Source organism: Plectropomus leopardus, chromosome 8 (assembly GCF_026936395.1).
Source record: "Plectropomus leopardus strain MGB_pleo_1.0 chromosome 8, ASM2693639v1, whole genome shotgun sequence".
Taxonomy (NCBI): domain Eukaryota; kingdom Metazoa; phylum Chordata; class Actinopteri; order Perciformes; family Serranidae; genus Plectropomus; species Plectropomus leopardus.
Genome location: NC_142183.1, coordinates 24,066,034 through 24,079,064, shown reverse-complemented (window position 1 = coordinate 24,079,064; position 13,031 = coordinate 24,066,034). Strand labels below are relative to the sequence as shown.

General features: G+C 39.9%; 1 protein-coding gene across 3 annotated transcripts in view; it reads left to right on the top strand.

The window, feature by feature from the left end:
• nlgn3a (neuroligin 3a) overlaps positions 1 to 13,031 on the top strand; it is a 224,491-nt gene that overhangs the window by 108,181 nt on the left and 103,279 nt on the right. For 2 of the 3 annotated variants that reach the window (XM_088081221.1, XM_088081220.1), the window contains exons 2-3: positions 7,879 to 8,587; positions 9,670 to 9,729. In XM_088081221.1, coding sequence (XP_087937347.1) covers positions 8,122 to 8,587; positions 9,670 to 9,729 — 526 coding nt within the window. In that variant the 5' untranslated portion in view covers positions 7,879 to 8,121. The remainder of the gene's footprint in view (positions 1 to 7,878; positions 8,588 to 9,669; positions 9,730 to 13,031) is intronic. The other variant, XM_042493720.2, reaches the window with a different exon arrangement.

Below are 13,031 nucleotides of genomic sequence, written 5' to 3'. Positions count from 1 at the left end.
AGACGATCAATATTTCTGGGATGATGAGGGAGAACTCATGCAATCTCTCTCCCTCTCTCTCTGTTCCTCCCTTGGCAGTGCTTCAGCAGGTAGAGAGATCAAAGCGGAGAGGACCTCTGAGATGCTGTTGGAGGGGAGACTGATGAAGTCCTCTGTGCTGTGTGTCCTCTAAACACACACACTCCATCACCACTGTCCTATGTCCTTGCTATGTCCTGATTAAAAAGTTTGACCTGATGTATTTTATCTCAGCAAGAATTAGTGTTATCACACTCATTCTGCTGCTGTGTGTGCAGATCTAAACACAAATGGCCTCGGCCAAACTTGAAATTGAAAATCTTGTATCTGTGGGGAATAATGAGGTGTCCTTTTGAAAACTTCCTTTGGGCAGACATCTTTCTTTGTTCAGGGGATCAATATGTGGAACTTTTTACCCACAGAGCACATAATGGACCTCAAATATGATCAATTTAAATTTCAGTCGAAACAGTTTTGAAGAGAAATCAGACATGTGGTTATTGATCAGCACTTTTTTGTGGTACTTTTTTTCTAATTTTCTGGTTCTTAAGTGTTTCCTTTTTTTTCTTATTTTTTTTTTCCTTAAGTTACAAATAAAAAACACACAATGATGTTACAATCCTGTAGGAGTGGGAATCACCAGAGGCCCCCAGTACGATATTGTCATGATACTTAGGTCACAATACCATATTGTTATGATTTGTTTTGCGATTTTTGGAAGATATTTGGCAATTTATTATCTCCATTCAATTGCAAAATAAGGCGAAACTTTGCCAGCATCTGTTTTTATCTACAAGGATACAGTTTTTAGTTGGTTCATCTCACTTCAAATACATTCATTGTGGTGACATGTATCCAGTGGAATGAAAAAAAGTAATTGAAAAAAATGAATTTATTATTCTCATAGGCTTCCATAAGTTAAATGTGTATCTGAAATTTTAATGATATATGGAGTAGAAAATCGATACTTGCCGTCTGTATATTGATACAATATAGCCACACTAAATATCGTGAAACTATGCTGTATGGATTCCCACGTCTCCATCCACATCTTATAGGCTCATTTGAATTTGTGCATAAAAAAAAGAAAAGTGGACATGCCAAAAAAATGTTTATTGATTGCAGGTAAATGCAACTAGCAGTTGAAGATTTGGTGAATAAATAACGATGTACAGACACAACACAGGATGATGTCACGACCCTATAACCATCATTTCAACTTTGTGTCTGAGTCATGTGTTGGTCAAAATTGTGGCGTTGGCAGACAGGTCGAAATATTAAACTACCCAAGAGCCTCAGCTGCCATTGCCGTGGAGAGGAGGCCAGCCTGAGGCATGAATCTGGGCAGAGGATAATTCAAAATATATCTTCATTCCAGTTGAGAACAAAACACGGAACAAACCATAAGGTGTGTTTCTATCCATGTCTTTTTATGTACATTTTAAATTTGTGCATAAAAAAGGAAAAAATGATTTATGGCTAGAGGAGGTAGAAAAGTTGGTGTATCAATTAAAAGGTAAATACGACTAAGTGCAATGGAAACGTTCAGAAACACAATGGAAACATTCAGTTGGTGACCCACGTGCCATATCCGGCCAAGAAGTAACCTCCGAGGTGCTCAAAATACATATATCTGATATAATAGAAGTAGTTCATTTTAAACTCTCTTATTTCCATTGTCGTGTGTTCCCTCCATTATTATACATCCATTGTTTTGATTTTTTCTTTGAAATTTGATTGGCACTCTTTTATTACCTTAATCTTTTTTGCACTAGGTTTTGGTTTTTTTTTTTTTTTTGCTCCTGACTGGGGAATTCACTCCACCTACTGCTGATCTCATTGAACCAACATGAAATATTTGCATAATGGTAGTTTCAGAAAACACACATATATGTACATTTTCTTTTGACAATTTTCTGAAAATTTTGTTTATGTTTGTGCTATAAATGTATGAAAACCCAATTTAAGTTGCTGAATTTAAGCACAGTTGAACCGGAAGTTAAAACTGATTCATTAATATATGTATGTAATGTATGTAACTTCAGATTGTGTCGTATCGACACCATAATTTTTAGCTTCCAACTCCCCTTAGATGCTTCGGTAACATTTTGAGCTTAGTGATTGCACGTTTCTTGGTACGAGTCATAATTAACATCTACCTTGAAGTTTTTTTGTACACAGGCTTGTACCCTCAAAGAATTATTGTATTTTCTGAGGGAGTTCTTAATTTGTTCTACTGATGATTTAACCAGGAGTTTTTTTTTGCTCATTCACATTGTAGAGGAGCTCCAACTGTGAGTCATGTCTATGGGAAAAAATAATGAGACACTAATTTTCAGAACTAGGGGGGCCTGAAATAGCTTCTCCCACTTCGCAACTCTATAATGTTCAGTTTTTGTAGTAACGGTTTCCGAGTGGTGTCTATTCAACTTAATGAGCATTTTGTAAGCTGTAGTGTGTGATGCTATTTAACTGAATTGCATTATATGGGCAGATGTTTGCAATATTTAGTCAGTGATACACTGAAAATAGGTTTGACTACAATTTCATCAATAGAAATGGAGTGGATACGAATGGGGTGGACAAAATATTAGAAACAGGTGTCAGTAGCATGCAATATAATTCAACAGCAAAACAACCCACAGTTTCTAAAATGACTGTATAGTAGGGATGGGTGATATGGCTCTAAAATATCAAAATATTTCAGGATGCTTTTTGCAATAACAATATTCCTGATTATAAGAAAAAATCACTGAAAAATATTTTATCATTCATTACAAGAACATAGTATTGCAGCAACATATAGTTTTAAATGTCAGAATAAAGATTGCCTTCAAATGTTCAGTGCTGTGCCAAAAGCAATTTTGCTTTCAGCCATGCTTGTTGTTGCCGTGTGCATAACAGTATGACATCATTATGTCAACAACTTGGAATATTGCCATTATCATGATATGACTCTTTCTTATCATTAAAAATGATGGCGGTATTTTCATGAATGATATGGTACACATCTACTGTAAAGTTAATTTCAGCTAGGTATAGCTAATAAACTGGCAACTGAGTATGTATTATTATGTATTAGTATTATGTGGTTTGAATATAATAGGTTGTGTTTTGTGGTGTTTGTGGGTATTTTCTTGTGTGTTGTGTGTATTCTTTTAAAGGTCCAACCAGGTTCAAGTGTTTCACTCTAGCTGAGGCTATAAATGCTGCAGTATGTCTCAACGGCCGATGCTATAAAAACACGAATGAAATACTTTTATCGATATAGTTCATATAGCCTTTGAACGTGGAGATATGGCAGTAATGTCTGCTAGGTTTTCGGCTTCTGCTACAGGGATCCCAGTGTGCAGGGAAGGGACTTTGTCAGTGTGACTTTTCTGCATTTCGAAGCCTTTGCCAGCCCTTGGCCCCCAGCAATGCATGCCTTTTAGTCCCGAGATTGGATATGGATGGCTTTTCATGCATTATCACTTAGCAGGTGCTCGGGAGTCTCTGAGCAGAATTGTCCGCCACACACATTTCATTTGCACAAGTATCAGTGAAGGTGGGCTCATCTGCAGTATTTACAAAAATGTACTATATGTGTGAGGGCTCCCATGTACAACTTCCACGGGCAGGCTTTCCGTTGATCCACGTCTGAAGCAAATGGGAAAGCTGCCTAGTGATAACAGCACCTCCAGGAACGTCAGGATTGCTTTCTCTCAGTGGTTAGTGGCCCTCCAACGGCTGCTGATACATTATAAATCATTTACACAGTCATTTTGGAATGCAATATCCTCCTCTAAATGCTGGCTTTTCTTCTCCATTGTTATTAGAGCGAATACTGCAATAGGCACACACGGCTGAGGGGGACCCTAAGCCACAGAAATTGAAAATTGATCAGGCAGTGTGGGAAGGTGTTGTCACTGGCACCACTGGTTCACCGTGGGATTGTTGATTAGCATTTACAGCACTGTCACACTGGAGGTACCTGTGCTGCCTGTAGCTACATCCTCCTCTGGCCCTTCTGCTCATCACAGAAAAAGAGATCTCTTGTAAGAGCAAACAAGGGAGATGGAATTTAAATTCTGCCTTGTTCATATCTGTTCCAAAGGGAGATGGAGGGAAAATGCTGCATGACATTAAGCAGGGCATGAAATTTTTATCATGTTATTATGTGCCTGTGTATGACTCCTGCTGCTGGGTTTTTAGCAGAGCTGCTCCTGTAAATGGCTACTCCTAAAAGGACAGGTTCACAATTTTGTTTTAAAATGGCTATAAGATGTCCATACGTGCAATGAAACACATTTATGCTTGCTGTAATCAGTCCTCCTGTTCACACTGGCCTTCTGAAAGAAGCTTTTCAACAGAGATGATGGAGGACAAAATCCACAGTCCCGTTTCTCTGCAAATATACATCCAAGTTATTTAAAGTTATCAGAAGGCTTCAGCACTCGGAATTAGTTAAATCAAAAGGATATCATGCAAAATTTTCTCCTTTTGTTCATATACTTTAGGGCTGCATGTTATTGGATATTTCTGCAATGTGTTTTGTGATATAAAAAAAATACACCAGGTGACTTGAATTGCTCTAGTTGGAAATAATTATTCATTCTAGAATCATTGGGATTGGCATTATTTATTAAATAATAATAATAATAATAATAATAATAATAATGATGATGATGATGATGATGATGATGATGATGATGATGATGATGATGATGATGATGATGATAAAACTTAAAATTGACTCTAAAGACTTTTTTGTGTGAACCACCCTTCCTTGTACTTTACTGCTATACAATTGGTTTAAATGCATACACACACTGACCCAATAGCAGAGAGTGCTTCACAGTGGCTACTCTTCTGAGGTGGAAAATTATGTAGTTTAATACTCTGGTTGACTCACCATGACACCAGTGTATTCATATAATACTCGTGTATCAATCCAGGCTAAAGTCTGTGATCCAACATGTCTTGTGATTGATGGTTTCACTATGCATGCAGAGCCTGCGTGTCACTCACTCGCAGACAACTCTGTGTATCCAGGGACTCTTAAAGGTCCAGTGTGTAGGATTTAGAGGGATATATTGACAAAAATGGAATATTTTATAACACGTACATTTTCTTCATTGTATAAGTACCTGAAAATGAGAAACCACGTGTTTTTGTTACCTTAGAAGGAGCCTTATATATCTACAGAGGGAGCAGGTCCTTGCACACGGAGGCCGGCCTGCTGCACTGCCATTTGTTTACAGTAGCTCAGAATGGACAAACCAGACACTGGCTCTTTGGGTTTTCCCCTTGGCTACAGAAGTTAGTGGCCCCTTTGGGATGAGCCCAACAGCCTTAGAAAAAGACATTTTTAACATGATGGTGCTTTATTCAGTGTTTTACTGATTTAAATCCCTGGGTCTGTTAGTTTTAGAGAAGAAGAGAACTCTGCATATAATTCAGCTCCCAAACACTGAAGGAATTCTAGCTGGGTGTTCACACATGGCACATGACGTTAGTTACAATCTGCAATCCATATCAGTTGCCAGTTTTTTTCTTTTCTTTTCTTTAAAGTTTAGTATTTTTGCCTTTTTTAAATTTTGTTGTTGTTGTTTACACATTCTTAGCGCTGTATAAAGCCAAGCCATTTTTCTTCTTCTTCTTTTTTAGTTCTGTTCGATGCCACTGAATCCTAAACACGGTTCCTTTAGCGGAGTAAATCATATTATATCAGACTAACTTTTCTTGTACATTAGTGTTACCCTTCCAGCCTCGCAAGTCCAACCTGCAGTTTGGAGCATCTTGTTTCTTTAAGCTAACTCCGCTCACTTTGGCCTGGCTCGTAGGTTGTAACTAGGTTTTACAGTCTGGCAACTCTACTCTAATGATCAGTCGGGGGATTATATGATAACATTGGATTTAACAGATGCCTGATTGCTTCTATGAAGCGAACACAAAATTTGGGCTTTTTGCAGCTGTTACAATTGAGCCTGTGGTTAACCAGACATTTTCTGCAGACTAACTGTTGCAAGAGCATGCGCTTCACTGCGTCTGTGGCACTTACGAACCCGGATGTTACTTTTCTGAACACTCAGAGAGGAATCTTACTTACTGCAACAAACCCCGCCACACTACGTCGCACTTAAACGGGTCACAAGGCAGGTCTTTAAGGGAAAGGCTTGGCTGGTAACATTAGTTCTGAAGAATGAGAGCCGTGGGAGCTTTTCTTTTGAATCAGGCAGCAAAAAATTTGCAGCATTACTCTGGGTTCATCAGGGTCACGAATACCTGGAGAAGACATGAAATTAGAAAAACTGTTTTGGAACTGGAAAATGGTATGGAATTAACACAATATTTTGGAAAAGTTTTGAATATAAATTGTTTTGGCTATTGTTTAAAATATGAAAATCACAAAATGTTGCACAAAATATGATCCTAGTATTACTAATGTAAAATGTAACCTTTGTAACGCCTGATACAGGACTAACGTCACTTGTATCACGTGATAAACATGGACCAGATAGGCGTCGTCATCATCATGGCTGCCAGTGTCGAACAAGCAAGTAGAATTAGCAAGCTCTAGCAGTTTACCTTGGAGGTGTGTGTTTGATAATGTATGCAGAGTTTTTAAAAGGTGCTAAAGGTACTTGAATTTTGCACTCAGAAATTTAAGTACAGGACTACCATTTTTTTAATTGCATCCTGAAAAAAATGTATTTTATATAGAATTGAGACAGACAGACTGAAAGATTGATTATTTTATTAAAAGAAAAACATAAAATAATAATAATCAATTGTTTTATTCTAAAAAAAATGTAGAAAAGTGTTTGAAATGAGAAAAATAATAACCACTTCATTAACAATAAGTGAAATTTTAGGCTCTGGTAACATGTGTCCGTTCTCATTTTTGAATTTGCACAATTTTCTTGTAACAGATGGTTGTGGAGAAAACAATTTCATCTTTAAAAATAAAAATGAGTGCTTGAAAAAGTACTTAAAAGTCCTTGAATTTGACTTATCCATGTTTGTGCACACTATGCATGACCAATGCTTTGCTTCACAGGCGTACCCATTTGAAACTTAAATACATATAGAAATGGTGAAAAGTTATGGAAATGATTTGTAAATCAATTGGTAAAACTATTTGGAAACCCTGATTACATCGCACGACCCACAAAGAAGCTATTGCCCATGCGCACATCACAACATTGATGCTGAAACACTATATCTTGCAGACCTATTATTCATTCACTGCAGCTCAGCAAGGTTACGCTGCCTGTTAAAAGTGCAACTAACAAGACTGTAACTTTGGTCCCAATTGATTTATGTAATTCAGACTGCAGAAGCATCATATTCGCTTCGGATAAACTTTTAAATACATTTTTGAAAAGATGTGGATTTTGTCCCCTGTCACTTATACTGGAAGCTTGTTAGGGAGGGATCTTTTAATGACCAGTATTAACAGGAGGAATGATTACGGCGAGCAAAACATTGTTTTAATGTTAATATGGGCACCTGACGTTTTTTAAGACAGAGTTGTCAACCTATCGTTTAACTATTAATGTAAACACTGGCCTTTGCAGCAGAGAATAATTACCTGCTGACAGTTGATGCCTTTCACGTTTCACTTGTCCTATTACCATTATTAGGTACATCTTGACAAGTTGCCCAGCACTTAATTGCAGTATCCAAGTCAAAGGCAGGTTCTTGATTATGTGGATTGATGATAGCACTGAGAGCTCTGTCATGTTTATGTGAGCCATTTTATGTCATACCAGAAAAGGCCTCCACCAGTCAATAAAAATGACTGACTAAAAATGGGAGCAAACTGGTGGGCTGCCGCAGAAATGTCATTAATTTTCCTGTCCTCTTCTCTTGCAGCACAGGATAGAAGATCTGACGAGCGGAGAAAGGACAGTGAATAAGGACCTTGCTGCGGTGAGGAGCTGCATAACTGTGACTGTTTTCTCCTCGCCTGTACGCCGGCAGGCTCCAGTACCACAGCTGATGACTGTCCCTCAGGTGGCTGGATTGCAGGGCTGAGCGGGAAGCCTGTGTGTTTGCCGAGGGGGGTGCCCCGGCTTGTATGTTGGTCACTTGCAGTTGCACTCGCTCACAAGGACCATGTGGTTTTCTCCAAGGAGAAGTCGTCTCCCCTCGCAGAACTGGCACGGTGCCCACAGTTGCACCAATCTGCCCTTGTGGGTGTTGAGTTTTTGTTGGTGCTTTGCGGCCATGAGAGGTCAGAACTACCACCCCACTGTGAACACGCAGTACGGGAAACTCAGAGGGGTGAGGGTGCCCCTGCCGAGCGAGATTCTGGGGCCGGTGGACCAGTATCTTGGGGTTCCGTACGCCGCCTCCCCAGTGGGAGAAAAGCGCTTCATGCCCCCGGAGCCTCCTTCCTCCTGGTCAGGGATCAAGAATGCCACTCACTTTGCTCCCGTCTGCCCCCAAAATATTCACAACGCTGTGCCAGAGATCATGATGCCTATATGGTTCACCTTCAACCTGGATATAGTTACTACATACATACAGGATCAACACGAGGATTGTCTTTATCTAAACATCTATGTTCCAACTGAGGATGGTGAGTGTGTCAAGTGAACAGGTTGAAACCTTCTACTCTGTCTCTGCCTCTTTCTCGCTCTGTCTTTCCTCTTCAATTTTGTGTCACCTCTGTATTTTGCGCGGAGCATGACCTGTTGTCTGGCGCATGCTGTGTCTGTGTCCCATCATCTCAACCTCCCATCTTGACTTGATCTTTCATTTAGTCTTTTCATCAACTCTCCCCTTCCATGCCACTGTTAGAGGTTCCTCTTTTGATGACTAAATGACTTATTAATATGAACAAAAAGAACAAAAAAATCTAATCATACAAGGAGCAGATTGGAAATACTTGGCGCACCTTCCTACCCTCACTGTCTTGACTGTTCTGGGGATATTAGCCATTAGTGATTAGTAGCCTGCCTCATAAGTGAATGATCTACTACTGTAGGGTTGGTGAAATATTCTGTCTGGTACACGAGAGGCCTGTGGCATCAGCCTGACCTATGTAAGACCCTTTACTCTCCTTGCTTTATCCAGTTTGTCCTTGCACAAAGCTAAAAGCAAGGTTTTGTGCAAAAGGCAAACATAGATTGGGCTCCACTGTGGCTAAAAGATTTCTAGATGTTGGCTCTTTTAATGCCCCCACATTATTTCACCACTTGAAGGAGACCCACACTGAAAAAAACAAAGTGGGCTGAAATGTTAAGTGCTCTGAGAATCAAATGGGCAATGTCAAATAACACTTTCACTTATCAGATTACAATGTGAACTGCAAAACGTCGGAAATGTAGCCTCTCCGCCTGCTGTGTGGCTGTAATGGGTCTTAAATAGAAGTGCATGTGAAAATGGGCTTCCTGTGTCCCAGGATGCAGCAAATTCATTCCACCATTTTGGAATATTTCTGCAGCAACACCCCCAGTTACTTTCTCAACAGGTCTTCTGTTGTTCTTGTTGTTGATGATGACTGGGAGGGTGGCGGGAGGAGGAGGTGGAGGAGGAGAAGGAGGAGGGAAAGAGGGTGAAGAGGGGGAGGGGTCTGACTCAGTCTGAGTTGTTGCATGTCACATGCGATCTTTTTCCAGAGCTCTCTGTTATTTTGTAGTTTTTCCATTCATTTTACAGTCAAAAGAATATCCAAGGAATGTGCCAGGAAACCCAACAAGAAAATGTGTAGAAAAGGAGGTATGTAAAAAGAAAAAAAAGAAACAAAAAAGCCTACATGGAACGAAAGAGAGGAATTGAAAGAGTGAAAGAGAGAGGAGCAGAGTGATGGGCGCATCCTTCCAAAGCCGCCAAAATCACCACCTATCAACTCCCAAATCAGAGTGCTAATTGGGATGAACGTGGGACTTGTGACTCAGATCAACCTTGACATGATTGTGAGAGATGAGTGAGCGCTTGTGTTGTGTTATGTTGTTGCGTGTGTGCGTGAGAGTGTGTGCATGCTGACGTGTGGTTTTACTATGAGAGTGTGACAAGGAGTGAAAATCCAGGTCCGTAAATAAATTATGACGCTTCGTCAAGCACCAGATCATGATGTCTAAGAATAAAATGTATTTCATTTCTTTTTTCTTTTTCTTTTTTACACGATTTGTATGACTTCTCTTTAAAGTGTAATGCTCTTTAATTTAAATACAACTGTTGATTAAATCAGAGGCACGAGTGCTGCTTTGAAATACTTGAAGATAAAATCTGACTTAGTATGCAAAGAACTTTAGTCATGTTTCAGACGGCTTTGACAGCACTTAAGACACCAGCTTATTGGAAGTATTTGTCAAACATGACACCTGAAAGTGTCTGAGCCTCAGCCGTTGATTAAATTTACACTAAAAAGTGGAGGGCCACCTCTCTCTTAAATTTATGATTCACAATTGTTCAAATAGGCGCTTGTGGGGGATTTTATTGGCATGACAGCTTTCATCCATCCATGTGGCAAATGCTTAAACACACAGCCACAGAGACACACAGTCCAATTTCATTAGCAACAGCTAAAATCTCACTGTTGGTAACAACAGAGGGCTAATTTAATCCAAGCATGCCTGAAGGCACTGGTGGACCTTATGAGTAGCCTTAAGACTGTGATCCTGAGCGCATCTCGCTTAAGAGTAAAGATTCAGTTTCAGCTGCGAGACCTCTGCTGTTGATTTCCATGGAGGCAGGAGGCAGCTATTTGGCCTCACTCCGCGGCTCGTACATTCTGCTTTGGTAAACCAATTTTGTTAGAGACAGACTGGCCCTCCAGGCACTTCTGCTTCTGAATTAGTCCCAGTTGTGGAATATACACAGAAATATCTCTTTAATATTCCCCTTCCACTTGGAATTTTTCAATTATCTTCCCCGTGTTTGGTAATGAGAAAATGGTTTATCATAAGTTTCATATGTTGGTTTTGTGACACATTATTGTGCAGAAAGATGACTGTTGCATCGCTCCTCTGTTGCTATAAACACAAAGGTTGTAATTTTCAGTCTTGCTGGAAACTCTCTTTTTTATTTCAATTGCACCATTTTTTTTTAAACTGCTTCTACTAATCTTGGCTTATGTTGAATTAGCAGTGCAAATGAAGCATAATTTATCCTTCTTAGGAAATGTAGAAAGCAAGCTCTGAAGCATACTTTGGTTTTGGTTAAATGTTTTCAACAAGGAAGTTAAAGTCTTGGTTTGGCAAATTCAAAGAGAACTGGGAAACAGTTTAACAGTTCATCACTTTCTCATTAAATATTTTAATTAGTGTCATTTCAGCGGTTCCGTAAAATTGTTAATGAAAAAAGGGTTATATGTTTTCCAGTGCTTTCAGTGGAGACCTGTATAATACAGTAGAGTCATACACACTGTGCATATTCAGAACTAATAACGCCTCCACTACCAATTTTATAATCTGTATCTCTATGAATGCGCTTCCTCTGGAGCAAAGAGTGATTAATTTTCAGACAGAAGTATGGTGTTTGACCCTTGATGAAATGGTTGTGTGATTGTTGCCAAGCGACAGGAGCACAGTAAATGGCCCTCTTACCTCACGTGAAGCACCTTTGTTGCAATGGTGATGCCTATCAAGTGAGAAATATATATCACCCATGCACCCTGCAAAATGCATCAAGAGTTAGATTCTCGTGTTTTATGAGACAAGAGGCCGGTACATGGTGATTTGCACAGTGCAGACTGTGTGTAAATCTTGCACATATTCGTCGGTGTGACTTCATAGAGTGTTGGGAATAATATATGTAGAATTCGGTTTTGAAGAAATGATTTTCATCTTACAAGAGATTGAGAGTTATTGAGAAAGCCTGCCTTATACATCCTGTGCCATTAGTGTCCTACTAGGCATTGTGCAAGGAAACCACTTAATGTGCTGATATCAAAGATGTGGCTCATTTTCCTCCATTAAACAGGGGGAAAGCCTTTAAACCGCACACTAGTGTCCGGACAAAAGATCAAAGACAGACTCATTCAAAAAATAATGGAAGGCTCAAGACAAAATTATAGTAGATGTGCCTTTTTTTCCAGTATGGTTGGTTAGTATTCAGAGCTAGGGTTGTTGTGTGGCTAATTCTGGCAGTGCAAAACCAACAGAGCACTGGTCTTTGCTCAGGAACAAATTGATGTTTACACTGACTAAAATGCAATTTGGAGAATGGCTTTGCAAGACTGGTGCGGCACGGCAAGTCCAAGATGTCCGAGTTGGTAGTCTAATGTGCAAGATCAGCACCGTAGCCCACTGCTCCTTCTGAAGTGGCCTTACAGTGTGTGCACACAGGGGCACAGAGCAGGAGCCACGGTTATATCACTCAGTCATTTTCTCTTCTCTGAGTCAGAGTGAATGGAGTGAAGAGAGGGGTAATGATGTGCAGGGACACAGCTAAGCACTATTCAACCTTCTAGTGCTAGATTGGCTCGAGATGGGTCAATTTTGTGAGGACGAACCCTGATGAGGTCAATCTTTATCTTATGAAGAGGTTTACATTGTTAAATTGATAGACAAACTTTAAAAGAGATCTGTAAAATCACATCCTTTTGATGAGCTCCTCTTTGAGGCAGAGTCCTGGTGATAAGACGCTCTCACCGTGCTGCCTGCTGTCTGTTTATACAATATGCGTGTTATTTTTCTGCTGGGTTTTACGGCACGTCTCTTCCACCGCTTGTAACCCGCTTGTAAAAACTGTCCTTCACACTGGTCTCTCTGAATAACACAGCTTCTGAGAGACACTCTGAGATCAACCTCCCTGACTCCTAAATTCATCCCTCATCATGAGTGCATTTGAGATAAGTGCAGCGAAATCTGTTGTACGTTTTGGCTTGATTTGGACCACTCAACTATCATTCTTATGCAGCCCTCACAGGCAGCAGGCTGCCATGTGTTACGCAGCCTGGTGCCAGTACTGAACAGTCAGTCAGTTGCCAAACCTGTAGATTAACTACCCCAGCAGAAACACTGGACATTTTTTCTTCTTACCAGATGACCTCCAGATGCTAGAGAGCTGTGAAAACT